The sequence below is a fragment of the Pleurodeles waltl genome, chromosome 8, assembly GCF_031143425.1.
Source record: "Pleurodeles waltl isolate 20211129_DDA chromosome 8, aPleWal1.hap1.20221129, whole genome shotgun sequence".
NCBI lineage: Eukaryota > Metazoa > Chordata > Amphibia > Caudata > Salamandridae > Pleurodeles > Pleurodeles waltl.
The window spans coordinates 1,143,874,926-1,143,899,813 of NC_090447.1; the positions used below are offsets into that span (position 1 = coordinate 1,143,874,926).

The 24,888-nt window shown below is 42.4% G+C and overlaps 1 protein-coding gene across 1 annotated transcript in view; it reads right to left on the reverse strand.

The window, feature by feature from the left end:
- Positions 1-3,559: 3,559 nt before the first annotated feature.
- CDADC1 (cytidine and dCMP deaminase domain containing 1) overlaps positions 3,560-24,888 on the reverse strand; it is a 403,840-nt gene continuing 382,511 nt past the window's right edge. Inside the window, exons 7-9 of the mRNA XM_069205373.1 lie at positions 15,751-15,940; positions 11,662-11,722; positions 3,560-3,785 (exon numbers count right to left, since the gene is read on the reverse strand). Of these exons, the coding sequence (XP_069061474.1) occupies positions 3,709-3,785; positions 11,662-11,722; positions 15,751-15,940 (328 nt within the window). The 3' untranslated portion in view covers positions 3,560-3,708. The remainder of the gene's footprint in view (positions 3,786-11,661; positions 11,723-15,750; positions 15,941-24,888) is intronic.

The following is a 24,888-nucleotide window of genomic DNA, read 5'->3' on the forward strand; positions in this document are numbered from 1 at the left end:
TCCCTTTCGGCTAAAGAAAATAAGGCCCGCAGGGACCGGAGGGAGGCTCTGGAGCGGAGAGTCTCTGCTCTGGAGCACTCTCATAAGCACACAGGAGCTCCCAGAGTCTGGAGAGAGTTAGAGAAGGTGCGCTTGCAGTTGAAGAGGTTGGATTGGGACAGAGTGGAATATGCCATGGCGCGACTGAAACACAAATATTACATAGGGGGCGATAGATGTGGGAAACTCCTGGCTCAGAAGTTAAGGGCTCAGAGGCATGCCTCTGCCATAAAGATGGTGCGTTCCCCCTCTCAGGGAGAGGCGCACACTGATACGCAAATCGCGGAGGCCTTTTCTGATTTTTACAGGGTGTTGTATGCGGAGGACACTAACATTTTTGTGGGCATTGTCGCATATCCCATACCTGGGTATAGTTTTAGCAAAGACGACCGCGTAGACGTCTCGCTTGAATTACACCACCCTTTCCAGAGAGGTACTAAAAGACTTAGAGCTATGGGGGAAGCACAAATTATCTTGGTTCGGCAGGATCGCTGCAATTAAGATGACCATTTTGCCGCGCATTCTCTATGTGTTTCAGACGCTTCCTCTCACTCCGCCGCCTAATACCATAGCTACGCTTCAAAAGGCGATTTTGAAGTTTATTTGGGGCTGGAAACCCGCACGGATCCCGCACCACATCTTATATCGTTCAAAGCTTGAGGGGGGACTGGCAGTTCCTTGTCGGTTAAAGTATTATCAGGCGGCTCAGTTGCGCTTTTTATTGGAGTGGAGTCGTCAGTTGACGGAGAAACACTGGTGCTTCATGGACGAGGAGGTTGCTGGGTCCCATATCTGGAAAGAACCCTGGCTGCAACGTAGGCACAGAGCGACAGGACTTTAGTCATCCCACATCACTGGTGTGACTCTTGGGGTGTGGGATGCGGTGGCGACTAGATGCGGCTTGACGACTTTCCCTTCCCCCATGACGCCGATATGTGCGAATCCTGAGTTTGCCTCTGGTCTACACTCGGAGGGCTTTCAGTGCATGCAGGCAAAAAGGTGTAAAAGAGTAGGGAGTCTATTCGACTTAGATGGAATTATCCCCTTTGACCAGCTGAGGGAGACCTATGACCTAACGGAAGCAGATAGATTGCCGTATTACCAGGTCCATCACTGGGTACTGCAGCCTACAGTTAAACCCGTAGTGGCTAGAACACTTACATCATTTGAGAAATGGCTGGAAGGGACGAATGATGATAAGAGATTGATATCCGAAATCTACACGGATCTCCTTAGGGCCATGCTGCTCTCCAAGACGAAGGGGCAGAAACGATGGGAGAGGGAGATTGGGAGAGAGCTGACGGAGGATGAGTGGGAGGACATATATTTTAGGGTACACCATACAGCTCACAATATACCAGGGGCTGAAACGGCCTACAAGATAGCTACTTCATGGTACTACACCCCTGTGAGGGTGGGACTCTGACAAATCTGAGCTCTGCTGGAGAGGGTGTGGCAATCCGGGCACCCTCATTCACTTATTGTGGCACTGCCCGAAGCTGCAAAGATATTGGAGAAGCATTCTGGATGACATAGACAGAGTATTCTGCACAGAGATTCGGAGGCTCCCGACATATACTATCTTGGGGTTACCCAATCCTCTCACCTTTCCCCTCCAGTCCTTGAGAGGTCGACAGATTGCTCTTGCCCTCAATGCGGCACATCAGGTTCTTCTTGGTCTCTGGGGCACGGATAAGGTTCCGAGCTATACCTCATGGCTTTATAAGCTCTGGTATAGCTTAGTGATGGAGAAATTAACCTTGTCGGCCAATCAGAGAGCAGACGAAACTGCTGTCCTGTGGAGGCCGTTTATTCAGATTTTAGCTAAGGAATTCAATGAACTTACATGTCCTGCATACTTACGAGTGTTACGGTTGCTTAGCGACACCTGATTGGGATGGAGGTGGTCAGGGATTAGGGTGGGTCCCGCAATGCAGCCCTGGTGGATGGTGGGGCGGGAGCTCGGGTGGGCGAAGGGGAGGAATTTGGTTGAGTGTTGATGGGCGGAGTTAAGTTGCTCTATCTTGTTCTATATTCTCTTTTTCTTTCTTGCTGGTTTCCTATTTTATGATACCTGCTCTCGTTACTACTGTTTGAGTTGAGAGAGAGAGACAAGGTTGCGTTGAGGCCAGGATATATGAATTCTCTCGCCTGGAACCCGTTTTGGGGGCCATGGATAGATGATGTTATTTGCTGCCGGCTGTGAAGGTTGTAGGCATAGAGCTGTGTAATGTGTTCTTACCTCTTAAATCAATAAACAGATTTGATCTATAATGCAGTTAATTGTGATAAGCACACCTAGCAGCTCCATGTAGAGGATGAAGATGAGACAGAACAGTATTGAATCCTGGGGGACTTTGCAGGTGACTGTGAGATCTGGAGGTGTCTATGTGAACAAGCTAGCTTCAGTTGGAAAAGTAGGAGAGCCATTTAAGGGCATTTCCGGTGAATCCCATTTGAGACTCCAAAGTGCTTTTGAGGGTGGGATGGTCGACTGTGAGGTAGGAGTCATTTTCATCTCTGGTCAGGAGGGAATCATTTATAATGTATAAGGAAGCAGCGTGATCTGAAGGCAGACTGGTAGTCGAGCAGGAGATGGCTAGCATTACTGTTACTATGCAGCACATAACCTGCTTTGTCAATGATCATACCGATAAATGGTAGGTGAGTAATGGGCCGGTAGTTGGTGAGATCGTCTGGAACTAAAGTAGGTTTCTATAAAAGTGGGAGGATCTGGACTACCTTGAGAGTTTCTCTGAAAATGCTTTGGGTGAGGGAAGCATTGGCAATGGAAAGTAGCAGGGTTGAGACAGTTTTGAAGAAGAACGAGGATAACACATCATCCTCGCAAGAAGTGGCCTTGAGGGAGGAATACTTTCCCTTAGAACAGCCTCTTGGCTTTGCAAAAAAGGTAGAGGGGGTAGTTGATGATGCCTTGCTCAACAACAGTGAGGGGTCAGGGTGGGATGGAATGGTGGGAGCAACAGTAATGGGATGGGGTTTAGAGAGACTGATAAATTATCAAATTAAAAAAAAAAAAAATGTTTCCTGGGCAAGAGACGGCTGCCCCGGTGGGTCCTCCTTCACCCTTAAAAAATGAAAATGAAGGAAGACCAGGAGAGGGGACACCCCAAAGCACTTTTCACAATCGCTGATAAAGTACTGTAGAATATGCACACTTCCCTTATTTGCCTGGGCCCACAAGTAGGACCAGGGAAGCTGTCCCCTGTGTTCCTGGTGACCTGTTCGGAATGGTGAACAGGGCACTGAGACTCCTAGGCCTCCTTAACCAATACTATTATTGATTATGTATTAAATATAGATATCCCAAATGTGGCCTAAAACTTGTTGTCACATGCAAAATACTTTTGACTGGCTCAGATTACCGCCATATGGTTTGGTTAACACTTCAGTGAACACAATTACTCATCTTAGTCCAAAGTATGGTTATTAACGGACAAGAATATTGCAAAAGGGCAAACCAGGACAATAAATAAATAAAACAAAGGCACGCTGAACGAATAGGTAAAATAGAAATATATATTTATGCATACATTTTACTGTACGGGTTTAAATGATCAAATAAATTACTTAAATAAAACAGGTACCCATTTAAACAAGCAATCTTTCTAAAGTGCATTTAAAATGTTAAAATTATGGTTCTTTGTCTCAAGTGTTTTCAAGACATATTTTCTTGACTGAGTGAGGTTGAGCCTCATCTTCGGATTTTGTTTCTTCTCCACCATCTAAATAAGGATAAATTGGCGTTAATATTTTAATATTCAATTAATGAACACTTCCAGACTGCATTCAGTTAATAGTAATTGGAATGAGGGCTTGTAAATTTGGCAGCATGCCCCAGCGATGCAGAGACTAAAGGATACGTTTCTTTGGGCAACATTCTCTTTCTAGTGGTTGAATCTTGGATAGGTTCAAAGGCCGTTTGAAACAAGTTTGTTGCAATTCTGTGTCATTACTCAATCGGTAAATCATTTTAAAGATTTTCACATTTTGCTGCAATCATAGATTCCACTGAGCAGAAGTAATGGGGGAAACAGTATCATAGCTCTCAACCAGCAATGGGCAGTGCTTGGAAATCTTTGGAAGATACCAACGCTGGAAAATCACTGGGTCCCAATTAATATTAATTTAAACTATGATGTTTTTATTGATTACGAAGCATGATAGCAGATTCTGAAAGAGAATATGAAGATCATCCCCGGGTTCCAGTGATACCAGCAAAGGAAGAATAGACCCGTTAGCATTCAGTTATCAGCATTAGATGTTTGAGACATCCCATCTGGTAATGACTTATTTATCGAGACCATCTACTTTTTAAATCAGAGGTTAAAAACACAAAAAGCTGGCATGTGCATTCATAGCTCCAGTTTTGTCAAAGAAGTTTAGAGCCCTCTTGGTATTATGTGAAAGATGAGTCTGGCGACTAGAGTAAACAAATGTAGGAAAACAAAAAAACTGACAAAGAAAAAGGTTAGGTCACAAGACAATCCAAAACTATATTGTGGAAAAGCAGAAGTTGGGACAAGTATCAATTAAAAAACGTAGAAGGAATATCACTAGTAAATGTCTAAATCTTACCAACCAATCAACCAACTCTTGGAAATTAGAGCAATAAAAAACAACCTTAAAACAAAGACATTGCTCTATATTAATTCTGCCACTCACTCACTAGACATAAATGAGCCCAAACATGTTTGCCACAAAATCAAAAATAATAGACTCTGACTGGAAAAGAAATAACTTGCCACGCCATGTTAGTGTAAAACCTAACAAGAAAACCCAAAGTGCACAATAAATGAGTAAATTAAACTTGTTGGATACATATTAACAGGCTATTCCCTACCTCCCCCTTTCTCAATTCAAGCCATCATTAGATTTGCTGGTATAAGCACAGTGTAACAGAGCCAAAGTCATTTTATCCACATGAATAATCGGAGCAGTCTCCCTTTACCCATCTGCAAACTTTAGTAAGAATAGTCACATCTATACAGTCTCAGTGTTACCAACCTCTTAATTCTTCATAACAAAATCAGCTAGGGGTGGCCACATTCCAATAATGTTTTTATACTTTGGCTGGGATGTGCCCATTTTCTTGGGATGATTCTACTGATTTTCATCGAAAACGTATTTCTATTTTTAGAAACGAGGAGCACATATGTTAAAGTCCTATCCAATTTAGTCATACCTCCAGTCAAGAACATGTTCATTTTCAGTATTACAGTGTCCTGGTTATCAGTCACTGGGTATGCTAGGACCTTCTCAGTCTGGTTTATGACCTTCTTCCAGAAGTGTCTTAGTAAAATAAAAAAATAAAAACACATGCAAATCACGGTCATCGATTCTACACCATTTTCCATTTCCCCCACAAAAATATGTGTTCCATTGGTCACAGCACTCATTCATAGGAAGACATTCCAGATGACTGCTCCTTCCACAAAGGAAACTACACTTGCTAAAGAGGAAGTGTTTATCCCCAATTTAAAAATTCCAATTTAAACGTCAGATATATCAGTGCAAATTCTTGGTAGAGCTAAACAGAACTTGCTTGTCTACAACCCCAACCCAAATCTAATGGAACAGTCCACACTATATTCTTCTACAGCTACAGTCAAAAGAAGCAGAACTCATTTCAAGTTACACCTTGAAACTTAAAAAAGCCACTGTGCTCTAACAGACTATCATTTCTCAGTTAACCGCATACGAACACCATGTATCAAGGATGTACACACCAAAGACTTCCAGTAACTTCTTAAAATACCTACTGTGACCGGGAAACTATACACTTTGTCCCGAAACAACATGGATATTGAAAGTCTGCCTACCCTGCTAGTGCTATGAATAATCACTAAAGCTAGTCACAGCAAAATGATCCTAAACCACCACTAAAGTAAGACTGTCCAAGCTAAATTAGCATCATGGGACAGATCAGACAGGAAACAGTTTCCTCACTATTGAACAGCATTGCACAAAACACAGCTTTAATAAGCCTGATATATATATATATATATATATATCAATTTCATAGACATTATCCATCACAGAATTAATCTATATGCATCTAAAAAATCAATTAATTAAAAAACTCCACGAAAGTACTAAAGTAAAAGGACAATTGCAAGAACTAGTTTGGAATAAACTAGGGCAGTCGGGGTTATGGGGCTTCAAATGTTTTAATTGGAGCTTTTCATTTTTGGTGTCCTAGTGCAACCTTTTTAATGGACACAATATTGAGCACCAAATACCCCTCTTTAGCACTTGGCCCTCACTTAGTGAAACAGAGTGGTCCTAAGCTCAGAAAGGCAAATAAGAAGCAACAAACCACACCCTACTGGCTTTATGAAATGGTTCTTCACAAATGTCCACTTGTCTATAGGCTTTGGCAACAAGGTCGATGTTTTTCTGTGTGTTTATTTTTCAAACCTTGCTGTCAGACTCGGTTTCGGAGCAATGTCATGGGGCAAACAAGGGCTACTGGATCCCAGTCTTGGGTGCTGGGATTGTTTGCCTCTGATGTCCTGAGTCCGTCCGACTATGGCTCTGCAAACTGGGACAAGAACAACCATCTTAGCACTTGACTATAATTGGTAGCAATGGTGAGCAGTCACAGGTTTCTCTGGGATGTAGTATGGGGGGTGCACAAACTTAGAACTCGGTAATCGACCATCAACAAAATAAATGAATATCTAACCTAGTGCTTTACTCTGGTAAAAGAAAAGTTCTTGTATCTATACTATACATTTAAAATGTTATACTTCACAGCATACACAAACAGTCACAATTTTTGTATTGGCACTTGGGCTTCTGCCTTGTATTCTGCCTCGTCGCTGCTCTTCCATGGTGTTTGCCCCTTTGGGCAGGTTTAGGTAGGTCTCTCCCGTCAATCCAAGAATCCTTTGTGCATGTATCAAGGATTTGTTACAGATTACGACAGAGTTTGGCTCTAAAGCTCCATTCTCAAGCAACAAAGTACACAAAAAAGTGATGGGTGGAATCTCTCTAGGACTCCATTTGTGTCCATTGTTCTTTTGTCCACAATGCCACTCCAGACAGGAACCAGCCAAATGCAAATCAGTCTTGATCCTGCTTTAATAGGAACAGTCCAGCCTGAACTACCAAGCCATGCTCCCTCTGAATGGGAACACAAGCAACCCATGACCAGTTTCAGCCTATCTGGGCCTTTTCCGTCTGGTGTAGCTTGAGACCCATGATACAGTAAGCAATGAACAGTCACAATAATAAATTATCTATGTCCTTTTTTTTTAAAAAAGGACCAAAATTGAACTATGACCTATCAGGTGACAGCACCCTGTAGAATACTCCCAAAAGAGTCTGAATCCCTCAGATCTTTGAGCACAAGTGGGAATAACATCACTTGAGCTATAACGGGAGCCTCTCAGGGGAGGAGGGTGGGTGGCATGTGAATCTATGAAAAATACCAATAATAGAGAACTGCAGTTACAAGTAAGTAACTCATTTTCTTCTCCAGTATTGGATCTTTCGTAGATTCACATGCTTGAATCAGAATACAAAGAAGTTCTTGCAGGTATATATTGTGGTAATTTAAGTACTCTTTGCGATGGTGGGTAACAAATTAATACAAATATATACACCTATATAAATAAGTTAATATGAATATCTATATATCTGAAATTCCAATACTCTATATACATGATGAGACAGTTATGCAGTATACAACAACATTATATGGATCTATACGTAAATAACAAGAAACATCTCAATGAAAAGAGGCTCACCTTATAGGAATAGATGATGTAACACTGCCTGACCTTTAGTGGAATCACTGCGGTGCGCTGATTCCAGACAATAATGCTGCATGAATGTGTGGGTGTTCTTCCACATTGCAGAACGACAAATCATCTCCAATGGGACCCCTGCAAACACAGCAGCCGAACTGGACACTGCCCTTGTTGAGTGTACTCTTGGTCTGGCTGTAAGTGGTTTGCCCACCTTTGAATAGCGAAACTGGATGGTAGCAGAAACCCCAACTTGAGATAGTTGCCTTTGTGGCTTTATTACCTTGTTGGGATTGTCCATATGAGGCTAAAAGTTGATCCATCTTACATAGTTGCTTAGTACGATGTAAATAGAATTTAAGATATCGTTTGAGATCCGGAGTATGGAGAGACTTCTCAGCTGGCGAAAATGGAGTTGGGAAAAAAAAGTGCAAAGTATGATATGTTCGTTGATATAAAATTACAATGGGACCTTGGGAATGAACCTTGGATTTGTTCAGAGAAGCACATAATCCTCAGTGAAACGCATAACAGGTTCTTGCGTTGTGAATGTTTATATTCCACTGACTCTTCTAGTCGAGGGGAGAGCCAATAGGAACAATACCTTCCATGTCAGGAATCTTAGGTCTGCTCTGTGAACTGGTTTGAATGTGGTTTAATAGGTTGGGATAGAACTACATTGAGATGCCACTCCGGAGGAGCAGCTCAGGCTAGTGGGGTGGGAAGGGGGGCAGGAAGCTCTGAATAATCCTTTCATGAATTGTTTGATTATCCTTGTGGAACAGAGGGAGAGAGAATGTGATGAACGTCTGTATCGTGAGACTGCTGCGACCGACGCTTGCACCAATCCTGATCTAGCGAGCAATAGGAGGCAAGGCAGAATCTGTTCAGGTGATGCCTCCAAGGGGTGTAAGTTAGATTGTTGACACCATAAACAGAATCTCTTCCATTTCAATCTGTATGTTTTATTTGTAGATTCCACTCTTGCTTTGGATAGAATATCCCTAGTCCCCACGAACAATCTGCTCAGGGGAACTATAACATTTGGGGCGACTTAAGTTGGCAAGTGACAATCTAATGTAACTGAGCCATGGAATGCTGCTAGCATTTGCTAGTTTCATACAATCAATTGAAACCGCCTGGTTCAGACTCAACTCGCTGTTCAACCATTTCGAGACCCATCTGAGCAGGGGACGTAGTACTAAAAGATCAGAGATATATCCTGCCCCTAATTCTTCACGGAGGATATAAGAGGGTGTGGATTGGGGCAGAGACAGTAGGTGCCTCATAAATCTGTTGTCAACTGTCTGTAGCCCTTCTATACTCCCAAATGTCACTGCCATAGCTTGCCATGGAGATACATTTGGATTGACAGATTTTTAACAAAGCAGGAACCGACTTTGCTCCCAACGAGAAGCAAAGTAAAAAAACAGAAACAATCACTCTAGCCATAGAATTGTGTTTCGTTCTAACCAGGGTACCCAAGATCCATTTTCATCAAATGATATGCTGAGATATGAAAACATCTAAACTTTATTGATGTCATTGCCCTCTACTGTACATTTCCTGGGGCCCCTTCCCCTAGGACCCAAGACCATTATATGGGACTTGTTGTAATTGGTGCTCAGCTCCAGGCCATTCATAAAACCCTTAGAAGGATCTTTAACCCCACCATAGTGGTTGCTACCAATACCACGTCATCAACGTATAGGAGGGCTGGAATAAGGTATTGACCTGCGCATGGGATATCCTTACAGGCATCACACAGTGTTGGTCCCAAATTATTGACGTACAATGTAAACAACAGAGGAGCCAAAATACAACCCTTTCTAATTCCCAGTGGACACTGAACGTTCGAGTTCCTCTCTGGTCCACTCTGATCATATCTAACTGTGGCAGTCAAATCCCTGTGTAACTCATGTAAAAAGGTATTCCTTTGTCTATGCTCATGTTAATAAGAACAGACCACAATTTACTCCTAATGACTCAAAAGCTGATGTTAGGTCCATAAATGCACTGACACCCTTTTGGAAACTGTGTATTTCCCAATTATCAATTCTAAATTCAGATAGGTATCAAGGGTGCCCCTTCCTGACCTAAACCCATACTGCAAGTAGGACAAAATCTTGTGCTTCTCTGTCCAGATGGTTAGCCTGCTAAGTAAGACCCGTTCTATAACTTTCACCACATAGTCAATAAGAGAAATAGGTCTGTAGCAGCATGGATCGTCTCTCTGCCCTTTTTTAAACACTGGTATGATAACTGACTTAGACCATGATGGAGGAATACCAACCTAGCATACTCTAGTTAAAATGTTACCCCAGACTACTGAATCCAATTTAAACAGGTCAGCAGGGACGCTGTCCAGTCCTGGGGCCTTATTCTTAGGCATATGAGTAATCGCCTCAAGTATCTCCTCCTCCAGGAAGTCCAGCTAAAAACTGCCACTAGGGCGCTCCCTGACCAGGGCTGATGCATCTGCCTTGTTAGAGCCATACATTCCTTTAAAATGCTGTACCCAATTATCAGGGGGACACTTGACTTGAATGACTTTGTAATGTGCAGCTCCCAGACATCAGATGCTAATCAGCTACAGGGCACTGAAAAAGAGACGACTGGCATGAACAAAGCCACTAATCTATGGAGCGCAATGTAACACACTACCAAACGAAATATGCACACAGAATCAAGGCAGTGCTTAATTTGTAAATAAAAACGTGTCAGTGCCCAAAGCTCTCTTTTGGAACACGGGGATGCTGCATTTAAATGTGCGCACACAGAATACTAAGGTAGTGTAAGCCTGAACCCATCTCGGGCCTCTTTAATCCATTTACAGCCACTCCCTGCCCTTCAGTTCACTCTGCAGCTTTCTGCTTTCTCCCTCTGTGACGCGTTCTCGTTTTTCTCTTCCTCCGTCTTTCCCATGTGCGTCTTTTGCTCGCAGTAAATGCTTGAGGCAGAAAAACAAGTGCCGGCTCCCAGAACTCAGGAAACCAAAGGCTCCAATTAAGCACTGAAGCAAGGCACATTGGTATGAGGTGTAGACTGAACAAACCCACTTACCTCATATGAACCCACAAACATGTTGTGACGACAGTTTAAGGAATTATAAAGCGTTTATGTGGCACCAATTGCAACTGCAAATCTAACACTGCACAATCCGAGTTTTGTGTGAGGCGTGGCAGCATCCCCGGGATGTACATGGGCATGATAGGAAAGTGTCACTTCTGGAAGGAGGTATGTAATTGATTAAATATATTCACTGCACAAAGAATGGGATGGAGGCAACAAATGGAATAGTTGGTCTGATACATAGAAAAACATTAGAAGGCCCTGACACGGTGGTGTACTAAGATCACCCTGCTATGTTGTGTTTAGCAATGCTGTTGATGCGAAGGGCCCACATGTGTCCCAAAGGGAACCACATCGCAGTTGAACACGTGCATATTGACAAATTGTCAGAGGAATGGGGAAACTGGTGGAATGAGTGGCCATAATCAGCAGCACTGACAGTGAAAAAAGCGTAGGTTCATTTCTGTTCAACAATGGTCACCTGTGTGAATGTAATTTCTATCTAATGAATATTACAACTTTCCATCTTATTTATGTGCACCAAGCTGTATCTCAGAATGGGATGTTACCTGAAGAATCTTCTAGGTAGACTGTTTTTTTTTATATTTGTTAAAAATGAAAGGAAATACCACAGCGTCTTCCAAAGGCATTCCACAGTGCAAAAGATAGGGACGAAAAGTTTTGCCCTTTTGTTTCTTGTAATTTCCAAGATGCCTCGTAGGTCCACAGAACAATGTCAAACATACATGTCCATCACAATACATTAAGTACTCACTTTCCACGGTTCTCAACTCATTTTTCTGAACAACACTGGGATGCGATGGATTTAAGCGCCACTGTTTAAAAAGAATATTAACATTTACTTTCAAGCACCAAACTCGGATACTTAGCTTTTAAACAGTAAGCATTAAGGTACAAAAATACATTCACCTGTTATTTGTTTTACGTCTGGCCTAGAGATAGCTGTCTCGCCAACATGTATGCATATGTGTATGTATGTGTGTGTGTATGTATATGTATATGTATATATATATATATATATATATATATATACACACACACACACACACACACACACACACACAAACATTTTCATTCAAAACAACGTTGACAATCAAAGTACATGACCAAATGCAGCGCATCTTGTCTTGTTCCACCTCCCTTCACAACATAAATACAAAAATATTCTCAAACATCTTGGTACTCGTGGTGGAGGGAATAATACCTTATAATACTCAGGTCTATCAGGTTCACTAGTGAGTTTGCAAGTGTTGCGGTCCTGAACTCCCCCTCATGAAGGAAGGAAAACTTGCGAAGAGGAAGAGGGGTACGGCGTTCTCGTTCTCAGACATGTTAATAGGCAGATGTTTTTCACTGGTACGGGTTTTCTGTCAATATCTGATCAAAAATACATTATCTTTAACGCCAGTTCCCTACAAAAAGGTATTTTCAGTAAATTGACAAACACTGAAATTTCCGCCCAAATATGGGTTCCCTTTAAAGCAGACAGAAGAATAAAGCACAAAAGAAAATGCGTATGAAATGGCAGCATTTGCCTATATATCTTTTAAAATCAAACGTGCAGGGAAAATATTAAAAACTCAATTGCGCTATTAGAAATTAAATAAGCATTGGCCAAGACAATAGGTCTTTCCTTGGTAATCTGGTGTAATTGTTTACATTTAGTGCAAACATATGCTGCAAAAAAAGGAAAAAAAATGTTGTGGCCTAAATGTTGCCGAAGACTTGCAATGATACGTTTTTTAAATTAAAAATACATTTACCATCACACATAATATTGGTAAAACTGTACCGGTGCTTTCCAGCAGGCAGGTATGCTTAGAATAGGTTATAGAAACCCTTTTAAGTCTTAATGCACATATTCAGAAAATATGATTTTTATCAGCACAATGAAATGGTACTGTTGGCTTTTTATTACTGTAATTTGAGAGCATAGTTTAAACACAGAGTGACTAAAAATAAAAACGATAACGAATGGAAAGAAAAGGCATAGGCAAATTCAATTATTATTCCAGCATCTACAACAATAAAGCACACTTCTTTTTATTTAGCTGTACACATGTGATCAGGAAAAATGCCGTCACTTTCAGGTCAAGAGAGCTTAATGGCTTAAGTGGGCTGACTCACTGCCTTCCGCTTTATGCTGAGATGGGTGGACCCAAAATGTGAATGACAGCTGAACAGACCAATGAAAGAAGGTGGCTTACCCAAAGCCCCTTTTATTTATGTATATACTACTTATGATTTTTTCAATTGCTTTAAAAAATACTGAAGCTGTTTCTACGCAAGTCTTAAAATGTATAATAACTACTCAAAACAGTTTTTCATCTTTTCCCTTTTAAAAGGGAAAAATACAATGAAAATGCTGTCGCGGGCATGCAGCCTATGGCAGAGAAAAATGTGCTATCATTTTAAGACTGTCCACAGCCCTCTGCAAACTGGGCATGCAGCTCAATGAAAGTTAACCCCTCAGTTCTTTTTTTCAGCTAAAGAGATGGGGAATCCAGATCTCAAGTACCTGCTCTTCTGTATTCTTTTTCACATACATCCTAAATGAAAATCAGTATTTATTAGGTTTACACATTTTTAGCGACTTTAAATGAATATATATATATATATATATATATATATATATATATATATATATATATATATATATATATACATATACCTTTTAAGTTACATGTAGCTCAATTTTTGAACCCCAGGCTTTTTCTGCCTGTGACTGCCCTGCCTTTGACACAAATTGGACAATCAATCAATCATTTGTAAAGCAAAGCACTGTCACCCCTAGGGGTATCTGGACGCTGAGCCTGCCATGCCTTCATTGAAAAGTTTGTCACTGAGGTCTCAGTCGAAGAGCCAGATCTTGAGTTTTTTCCTGAAGACAGTTAGGCCCATATTTATCCTTTTTTTGCGCCGCATTTGTGTCATTTTTTGATGCAAAAGTTGAGCAAACGTACAAAATACAATTATATATTGTAACTTTGCGCCGCTTTTGCGTAAAAAAATGACGCAAATGCAATGCAAAAAAAAAGTAGAAATATGGGCCTTAGGGAGGGTGCTGTTTGGAGGCTGAGGGGTACGCTTTTCCGGGACTTGGAGGCGATGTAGGAGGAGAGGCCACCACAGCGGCTGTGATGAATGCAAGGAGTGTGTGCTATGGCGAGTGAGGCGAAGCGCAGGCACCTTGGGGCAGGTGGAAGTTCAGTTGATGGTTGAAGTAGGATGGTCCTTGATCGTGGAGGGCTTTGTATTTGTGAGTGAGGATCTTGAATTAGCTTCTCTTCTAGATGGAGAGCCAGTGGAGGTCTCTGAGGTGGGGGGTTCCTTTTGGGGAGGTCCAGAATGAGTCTGGGCGTAGTGTTCCGTATGGTTTGAAGTCTTCTAAGGAGATGGGTGGAGATTGCAGCATAAAGGGCATTGCCGTATTCGAGGCGGCTGGTGATGAGGGCCTCGGTGACAATCTTTTTGGTGTTGGTTGGGACTCATCTAAAGATTCTGCGGAGGAGGATGAAGCAGGTGCTGGAAACTGCACTGACTTGACGCATCATCGTCAGTTGGCTGTCTAGAGTGATTCCTAGGTTGCGTGCATGGTCTTTCAGTGTAGGTCAAAGTTCTGTTGGCCACAAGTTGTGGTCCCACCTGGAGGGATTCTTTCAGAAGATCAGGACTGCTGTTTTGCCCGAGTTGAGTTTGAGGCAATTGTCTGTCATCCATTCAGCTATGTTGGTCATGACGTTGCAGAAGTTGGTGTTCACTGGGTCTTCCTTAAGCGAGAGGATTAGTTGTGTGTCATCTGCATAGGAGATTATATTGAGTCCGTGGGATCTGAAAATTTCTGCAAGGGAAGTCATGTATCTGTTGAACTGGGTGGGGCTGAGGTAGGACCCCTGGGGTACACTGCAGACGATGTCCTTGGGTCCGGAGGTGAAAGGTAGCAGTCGGATGCTTTGAGTGCGTCCTGTCAGGAAGGAGTTGATCCATTTGAGGGCTTTTTCCTGTATACCTATGTCGTGGAGTCTGTTAAAGAGGGTGTGGTAGGAGACGGTGTTAAACGCGGTAGAGAGGTTGGGAAGGATCATGGCCGCTGTTTCTCCTCGGTCAAGGAGAGTTCTGATGTCGTCAGTACCAGCAATCAGTGCAGTCTCCGTGCTGTGTTTGGCTCGAAATCCCGATTGTGAGGTGTCAAGTGGGTGTTTCTGTTTCAGAGACCTGGTTACAGACTGGCAATAAGTGGCAAATCTTTCTATAGTTGTGTGCACACTGTTCTCTCTGTTCTAGCTTGTTAGAATTTGGAATGTTGACAATACGATTCCCAAATACACATCCAAATTCCAATGTCATTTTTAGGTCAGGGTTTTGACAGCACAGTTGTCAAACAAATCAACTGCTAAAAATATACACAGCGTTGGGTTCACGCCCTTCAACCAGCCTCTTTCAGCTACTAGTTTCAGATTTTGTATATCACATCTAAATTCAGCCCAGTGGAGTATTAATTTCTCACTTAAAGTTATTGGCTGGCTGAGTATATCCTTCTGCGTTAGTGCTGGCATTGAAATGCTTGAGGGACTTCTTTACAAGTATTCCCTTCTCTGTCCACTCCAGCATTAAACTCAGACCCGTTGGCTTTGCCAATGCTTCATGTGCATCAATTTGGGGTTTTTATGTGTGCACATAAAGCCTTCCTTGATACCCAGTGCAGGTTTTGCACATGTCTTTATACAATGGGGCCTATGTTGCTATTTCAGCATTTGTAATTGCCTTTTCTATGAAGCAAGACCTAGCAATGACAATAACAATTTCAAGAAGTCAGTTTGTACTCACAGGTTTACATACTCACTGTGTATTTTTCAACACCTTGAAGTTCACCATACTTCATATAGGAAATATCTGCCTTCTTTTTGCCAACATCTACATCACCCGAGTAGATCTGCTTGATGCCTGCTCCTTTTATTAATGGAATACACTCATCGCATGGGCATTTTGTCACAAATATCATACTTCTCTCTTCTGCTTTTATTTCTTGACATCTACATGAATTGAAAATATGTATGTAACAATAAGTAGAAGTGGTATACTTTGTAAAACCATAAGCCAAATGATATAATTTCCCCCTCTTCCTCAGAGAGCAGGCACACAATTTACTTTAGTCACATAGAAAATTATTTAAAATCTGAGACCTTTCCATTACAAATAGAGATGTTTCTGAAATATGTTTAGTTAAAAAGCCAGAACGTGTACTGCAATGTAAAATATGTTTCAGAGACGAGAAAGACAGAGCTAGAAGTACAAACCATTTTATGGTAGCAAACACTGTGATTCAAAGCTTTCGATCACAAAACCTCTTGTTTTAAAGTACTAATCTAATTTTAGAAATCAGTAAACTTTTAACCAACTCCTAACATGGGATTGTGACCCCATACTAATTTGGTATTTTAAAGAGGCTTGTCTATTCCAAATACCAAATGGGTATGATATGCATCAATATTTTGCAGCTGAAATCTAGCTTCAAAACACTGAAAAATTATAGACTTCGGAGTTGGGGTGGTAAAGCATTAGTGAAAAGTAAGAGGTCCCCCGAGACCACTCTCTCTTTGTGAAAGTAAAAAAACGTTTATTTGAGAGTTGCTGTGGTCCAGGTGACCACTGCCACAGCTGAAACACATTTTTAAAAAGTATTTTTTTAACGCAGCGCCATTTCCTTCAAAGTTCCATTTGAAAAAAAAAAGTTTACTTTATTAAAAGGCAAACATTGACATGACGATTTGCTGAACATGCAAGCCACAATTGCTCTGATGACCACCAATCAAGGTGAATCACAATTTGCAACCTGACTCAATAATATTCAGAAGGTAAACTGGCTTACAACCCAATTCAAATCAGAATTTTATGAAGTAACCTATTACATACATAGCTCAGTTTGTTAAATCTTTACTGGTCCCCAAAAAACGGGTGGCCAATTGCAACCAATTTTGTTTGACCAGTAATTCATACATCTTGCCATATACACTACTACTTTGTTAACACTTTCAAAATGTTGCCTGGGTCTCCATCCTTGACACCAAGAAGAAACACAAAGAAGACTCATTAGCTAAAAACTTTTACAAATAGCTCCTAGGTGCTTCCACAGCCCAATGAAATAGTTAATCTTCACATAGTTGAAAGGGGTATCCAGTGCACAGAAAAAAGTGTTCTCTTTAACAAAACCCACATCACTAACTATCAACAACAACTGGCATACTAGAACGAAGGTCTGATGGATGATGTCTGGTTGACCTTTAAGAAGTATTGTGCTATCACCCACTGGATTACCCCCTTAGGCTCCCTTTCCTGTTGAGGCTAACCCTCACGACGTTTTTATGCTTGGGACACTTTGTGCTTGAGTCTTCATAATATTATTTGCCCCAAAGGTATTTAGGCCAAATGCACATCCTTTCCTTCCCACATGTTGGGTATTCTAAATATACAATGAGAAAACCGAGAAAAAAAGCCCAAATATCCTATAAGATTTTGCTATTTTATGAAAAATGGGAAAAATGCTATGCAAAAAGTGTTATTTTTCTGAAAATGGCCCCCACAAAAGGTTTATTGTGTTGAGACCACCCTATTCTCAGTTGTCAGGAAAAGTTGTAAAAATATCTTTTTTTTTATTACAGTTTTTCCATTTTCCAAGGTGGTGGTCATTTCCCCCCCATTTTTGTGGTTTATATATACCTGCAGTTTGAAACAGGTGAGAAACCAATGGGTGAACCTGAAAGCTATACATTTCTGAAACACAGACAAAAATCGGAATTCACTAAGTGGTTTTTTGGGTAGATCACTCATGGTTTTCCCTATGGAACTCATAATTAAATTTGAAATATAATGAAAATAAGTATTAACAAATCGAAATAGGTGTGAATGTTTTTATCTGGACTTTTTAGCCCGGTTTGCCAATTTACAAAAGTATGAAGTAATTTTTCTCAAACCATTCTAGTTGCAGGGATATATAGTGTTTTGCTGGTTGTCCAAAAACACACGATTCCTGTAGCCAACAAAGGAGCTGCAGCTTACAATAATATTTCATTGTGTATGGACCATGCGTGAATTTATACAGTAAAAGCTAATTAATTAAAAATGGGGAAGAAGGAAACCTATGCATTTTTTTAATTGTCACCAAGATACTAAGTTTAGCAGCAGTGGTTATTTGTACAACTCAGAATTTGTTTTTACCCATACTATCATGTGATACGGAGGGGATTTTGAAACAATTGTTTTCTTGCACACAGGCTTTTATTTGAAAGCCAAAATAGAGAGAAACGAATTTGATAATAACAAATGTTATCTGCATTGCACATTTTACCTTTGGCCTGGGACAGGAAAGCCCACAAAACGAAATGTGGAAACAACAAAATGTTACCTTGGAATTAGAACCTTTCTGGCAATGTGGGTAGTTGCAGTATTTGTTCAAGAGATTGGTCACCAACTAGGGAAACCTACCAAATCCGGACATTTCAAAACTGGATGGCCAGGCTGGTGTGACCTATGTGTACCCACTACATTCTTACCCAGAATGCCCTGCAAACAACAAACGTTCGATAAAATGACACATTTTTATCACATTTCTGAGAGGGAATGTTCTCGAAGCTGTGGGAAGCCACAAAATTCTAACCACCCAGCATTCCCACACTTCTCTCAATAAAATGGTAACCCTCTTGTATGGCTGGACTACAACAAGAAAAGGCCACAAAACACAACTCTGCAACATAAAGATTTCACCTGGCAAATGAACCTATTCTGGGGATGCATGTAGCTGCAGTATTTGGGCCTGGACTTGGCTGCCACTAGGGAAACCTTTCAAACCCAGACATTTTTTAAAACTAGACATACATTCTAAGTTTTCTTATCCAAAAAGTCTTGCAAATGTCAAACTTTGCCCAAAATCACCCATGGTGCTTACACTTGTTTGAGAGCAAAGTTAGGGAAACTGCAAGGGATCCACAAAAAATGATACCTACTTGTACAGCTGGACCTGTTACTGGAGACGAGAATGAACCAAACCAATTACAATGCAAAGCCCACATTGACAATTTTTTCGTCCTGTCGCTATAGGCCCAGAAACACAACTGGGATACAGTTTTAACTGATTCCATTGACACTTCAGTTTAGTGTTTTCTTACATTTTAAACACCATGGGATAAAAACTGTGAAGGAAGCTAGACCTAACCCACATGATGTAGCATGCTTCATCAATGGATCTTCCCATCTAGCACTGGGGAACTTCCTTTTGTGTTGCCTGACAACTGTATAGCACACAAGTGCCATAAGCATGCAGAGTTAACAGGCGGATCCCTATAAGTAACCACTCAAAGCAGTGTGTGTTTGTAGTGTGACTTATGGTAGTAGGGATGAGTGCAGTGATCTGTGTGTCAATCCCACCTTTTACCTACACAGGATTCCCAGGAAAATAAGTTGAGGCTAAGCTTTGGCTAGCTTTCCATGTCTCTGTCTGACTCGGGGTCCTAATCCTGTGCAGGTGAAATTTTATTGCCCCCCCCCCCATGGCAGCTTGCTTAGACTCATCAGGAGTTGTCTTTCTTGCACCTAAAGCACACCTGCTATGCTAAATCCAACTGCCTCCAGTGTATGGTAGTAAACTGGATGTATAAGGATGTCTAGTAAACCCATTCATCAGACCTGAGCATATCTATATTTAAATCCTGTGGCAGACTCTCCTTAGTTCCCTAAAATCATATAAAAAAAGCTAAGGAACTTGGGTTTGCCGGACCGGGTACTTCTGTTATGTGGTTCGTACTTTGGTGATAGGACTACATGTTTAGGATGGCAGAATGACAAAGTATGGGAGACTGAGTTTATCCACACAGTTAGTAACTGTTGGCCTAACTCCTGGCTAGCACACAGTGCCTCACCCCAACCTCGAAACCCACTGGGGTGAAAGGTGACAACCTGAACAAGATACTCCGACTCCACAGGGAAGCCGTGGAAATAGATCTTACCCCTTTTGTGCTGTTACTCATGCATGCCGAGGCGAGACAAAAAAGACGCAAAACATTTATTGAAACAATCTCAGTCTGGCATATAAACACTGAGCTGCAATAATTAGGCAGATGAAACAAAGCAAGGTAATCAACATTATGAACATGGTAAAAAAGATAAACAATCCAACCATGATGTACATAGTTCCAGATGTGATAGAGGTTCCTTCCTTCCCTATGTCTAAGCTAAGAGCATAGCGGGTGTACCCTTCTGCCTTACCTGATCTAAGGGATAGCCTCTGTCCCATACCTAGAAAGATTGTCAGGAATCAGCCTGTGGTGTGGACGGCAATCCACTTGGGAGGCTGGTAGATCAGTGCCAGCAAAGCTGGATGCCACACACTGTGCGTCCCAGGATGGTCATGGCTGGAACGCCCTCTTTGGGTCAGTGCAACATTTATATAATAAACCATGCCATGTTGGAAGTACAGTTCCAATGCAATGCTGTGTCTAGGTGATAGAAGTGGTCTCTTGAACAGGCAACACAAACTAGCATATTGTGTATCATGTAATCTAGCCTTGGACAGAAAGTACTGATTATTTGTCGTGCAAAGGCTAACTAAACAAGAAGCTTGTTACTCCCTTTCCTAGAAAAAAAGCAGACTGAAAAAAATACGTAAAGATCATCCCTAAAAAGCAACCTTACTAAAATGAATAAAATACTAACACTAAATTGAAACTTAAACAGGGGTGACCAATCTGGGTCCAAGAGGTCCTTACAGCACTTCATTAAAACTTGGCAAAAATGCTATCAGACGTTAAGTGCAGGGCATTGCACTTCCAGTGCACTTGTAATATGGGGGATGGGACATTTGACACGATTTGAAAGAGGGCAAATGTGGCATGTAATTCACAAGAATGACCAATGTATCTATTTACTGAGTTAGTGAAGACACAGTGTCTCAAAACTAACTTAGGAAGAAGATGAACTATGGGCTATGGCAATTTTTCAGGTATAAACTCATAAAAAGATTTTCCACTATAGACAGAACAGTTTGAAAGGCTGAATAGGCATGTCAAGTGATGGGCCATGGAAGGCATGTATCCGAGGACAGCCATTTATAAATTCGCCATTAACTCTTAAAATGACTGCTCACCTTCAGTCAGTTTCCCAAAACTTGGCTTGCATGTAGTGTAAAGTGAAGCAAGTTGGAATGTATAGGCCTGGCTGAAATAGTCACTAAGTGCAGTAGTAATGACTATCCTATCTCTTTCTTTACTGAGTACAAATTCTACATTTGTGATTTGGTTTACTCTTTTTCTGCTGCAGGAATGAGATCTGCAAGGTATCGATCCTGCAGTCTTGCAACATCCTGCGCAATAGTTGAATGAGAAGCTACTGCTTCTACAGCAATAAGAACAGCCAACTCAAAGTCAAGGAAGGACATCCGTCATTCCGGGGTAGTCTGATGATAGATGGAATATGTGTTGTACGATGCCAAATGTATAAGGTAGATAGCCAACATCTCATATTATGTGCAAGTTTTTACCCAAAATCTGTTTATCAAAACCTTTTAATCTTCTATCACTTTATGTATCATAAAGGATGGAGCAACAATTTATATTAATATAACAATTGCCATTGGCAAAATATCAAAACAATAGTGCTGTAAATACATATTTGAAGATTAAAGCTGTCTCGAGCATGAGAGCAAAGAGATGAGCCCTTATGTGCCATTGTACTGCCAACTGTAAGGTAATGAAATACTATGAAAAGGACTCTGTACTTCACTTCAGTATCATTGTATGCCTGTTTAGAAAGTGCAAGAAGATAACAAGCAGGAATATAACGAACAATAGGAGGTGGGAGATAACACCATGGGTGATTTTGGGCTCCTTAAGGGCTCTGTGGAGCTCAGCTTTAGAACCTTAATCAAACTGAGGGGTAGTGGCTGCCAGGGGCAGTTCTGGAGGTAGGAATATATTGTGGTTTGATCTTCTACCCCTGAGGTGTAAAGGCACAGGAAGAAGGCTCGGAAGGCCTCCTGCTTGTTCAATTCCTTCATAGCCCAGTCAGGGTCATCAGTCTTTATTTTAGTGATGTGGGACTAGCCTGCTGTTGATGTAGCCTACGAGCCAGAAGGGAGCCCATCTTTGTCGCCCCGCCCCTCCAAAGTACCTTTGCTTAAGTGCTAAGATGGAGCACTTTGCTTTATTAACTCTGTGTGCCCAGAGCTGTCCCCATAGCATGGCTAGTTGATGCTTGCACCTTCGTGTGGCGTGTTGCTTGTCAGAGCGTTCTAGGGAGATGTCCTCTGTAAGTTTCGCCTCAAACAGGTGCACTTCCCGAGCACTGGCTATAGCGATGGACAATAATGCTCTGTGTATGTTGGCTTAAAACCCGTCCTAAAGGGTGTCGGGGGAGGTATCAGGGAGGGTACTGAACATGAATTATTCAGTGATAGCATCTTGTATTGCCACCCTGTCCACTGGGTCCCACTGAAGTTGGAGGAGAGGCGCCAAGGCAGGGGAGCGTGTGCTGTACCTGCACGTGGTGTTCAATGAAGGACAAGGACGGAGGGCGGACACCGGGCACCACAGGTAGGGCACCCTGATCCGGCACCACTGCTGTTGTGTTTTGAACATTTCCTCGCCTGGGGCACCCTAGGTGCCCTGGGCAGGGAAATCTGATGTTGTTTTAGGCCTGCCGTGCACAGGCATCAGGCTCAGGAGCATTTCGGTCATTTTTAAAATTTATAAAACCAGCCGTCCACTGTGCATGGGCGGATGGCTGTATACATTTAAAAAAAAGAAAAAGAAAGAAATGGCCCGGGTCCTGCCGCCCGTGCCCTGTGCATGACAGGCCCTAGAATAAAAAAATGCCCCAAGTGGGCCGGGGGGCGTCTCTTGTTTATTTAGGGCCACCACCCACATGACACAGGTGGCGGACCCGGGAGCATTTCTGTTTTGTTTTAAATGGGAGAGCACGTTGCGGGTAGGTGAAAGGAACTGCCACCGCTGATCTTCAATAGTGACTGGCTGGACCGTGTTATTCCCCAAGGGGCCCCCCGTATGAAGAGGGATGGGTGACCTTTTTGATTCCCTCTTTTGCCAGACAGTTTACTCAAATGTAAGTGACTGTTAGACATTTTCATATATATACTAAATAGTTTCCCCTTCACTTATCATACAGTCAGGAGAAGTTTATTTGATTGTAGGTCCTGAAGAAGCGTTAGAGGATCTTTTTAAGACCACATTACGCGAAACATGTTGACCAGACCTTAGGGGTCAGGTGACAATTTCCCAGATCTCCAGGCATTGTTAAAGTGGTTGAGCATGAACCCTCATTCTCCACTTTCTTTATGTTTTTAATCTTGGTCGCAACCTCGTGATATAACCATTAAAGCAGATTGCTGTGGGGTTGCTAACCAATTTTAATCTATCTACTCTCCTGCCATAATGAGTGTCTGACCACTACAAACACAACGGCAGCCACTTCCAAAAGATCTCCGGCAAACAGCCCCCGAATAGGGAGCCTGTCAGATATTGCACCGCCAGTCTGACGAGGAGCATCCCGATGATGAAGCATGACATCCATTTGGATGTGTGAGGGCTCTTGCTCCTGAACATTTAATGTCCCCCTAGATATATGGAACAGTGTACTTAATTGTTGTGTGAATAGTCATTTTGGGAGAACGTACACTGGACCAGTAACCTCCCTATCCCTTCCTTTGTCGATATGTTTTAAATGTATACAGCCAGCTACCCACTGTGCATGGGCGGCCGGCTGTATACATTTAAATTAAAAAAGGAATGTTCCCTAGCCCACAGCCCGCGTCCTGGGTCGCGGCGGGCCCCACAATAAATAAATGCCTTCCTCCCTGTGGGCTGGGGAGGGAGGGTGGAGGGGGGGGATCTCTTGTTTATTTGATACTGCCGCAGAAAAAAGACAGGTGGCGGGCCCAGGGCCATTTCTGTCATTTTTTAAAATGCATAAAGCCATCCGCCCAGCTGTAAAAAATAAATAAATAAATGCCCTCCGGCCCCACCGCCCGTGTCCTGTGCATGGTGGGCCCTAGAATAAATAAATGCTCCCCTCCCCCTATTGTGATACTGGTGGGGGGGGGGGGGGGGGGGGGGGGGGGAACATCTCATGTTTATTTAGGGTCCACCACACACAGAAAATGGGCAGCGGGCCCTGGAGCATTTCTATAATTTTTTTAATGTAAAAAGCAAGCCATCCACTGTGAATCGGCAACCGGCTGAATACACTTAAGAGAAGAAATTTCCCCGGGCAGGGGGCATCTCTTGTTTATTTAGGGCCCGCCACACACAAGAAATGGAAAGCAGGCCCTGGTGCATTTCTATATTTTTTTAATTGTATAAAGCAATCCTCCCACTGTGCATGGGCAACTGGCTGTATACATTTAAAAGAAGAAATGTCCCCGGGCCCACAGGCCATGTCCTGTGCGCGGCAGGCCCTAGAATAAATAAATGTCCCCACTCCGTTGGCCAGGGCACATCTCTTGTTCATTTAGGGCCCACCGTGCAGAGGACATGGGTGGTGGGCCCGGAGGGGCACGTTTCTTTTAGGGCCTGCCACCCAGAGGACACAGGCGGTGGAGACCCGGGGGGAACATATTTCTTGTAGGACCCGCCACACACAGGACACGGGCCGCAGGCCCGGGCCCATTTCTGTCACTTTTTAAATGTATTCAGCTAGCCACCCATTGTGCATGGCTGGCCGGTTGTATCCATTTAAAGAAAATGTGCGGCAGGCCCCACAGGAAATATGTGGCCCTCCCCTGTGGCCAACCGCCCTTGTTCTCTGCGTAGCGGGCCCTAAAAGAAATATGTGCCTCCTCCTTCCTCCCTCTGGGCCCGCTGCCCGTGTCCTGTGTGCGGCAGGCCGAAGAATAAATAAATACCCCCCGAGGGGCATGTAATTTTTTTTTTTTAATGTTTAGGGCCTGCTGCCCACAGGGCATGGGTGGCGGGCCATG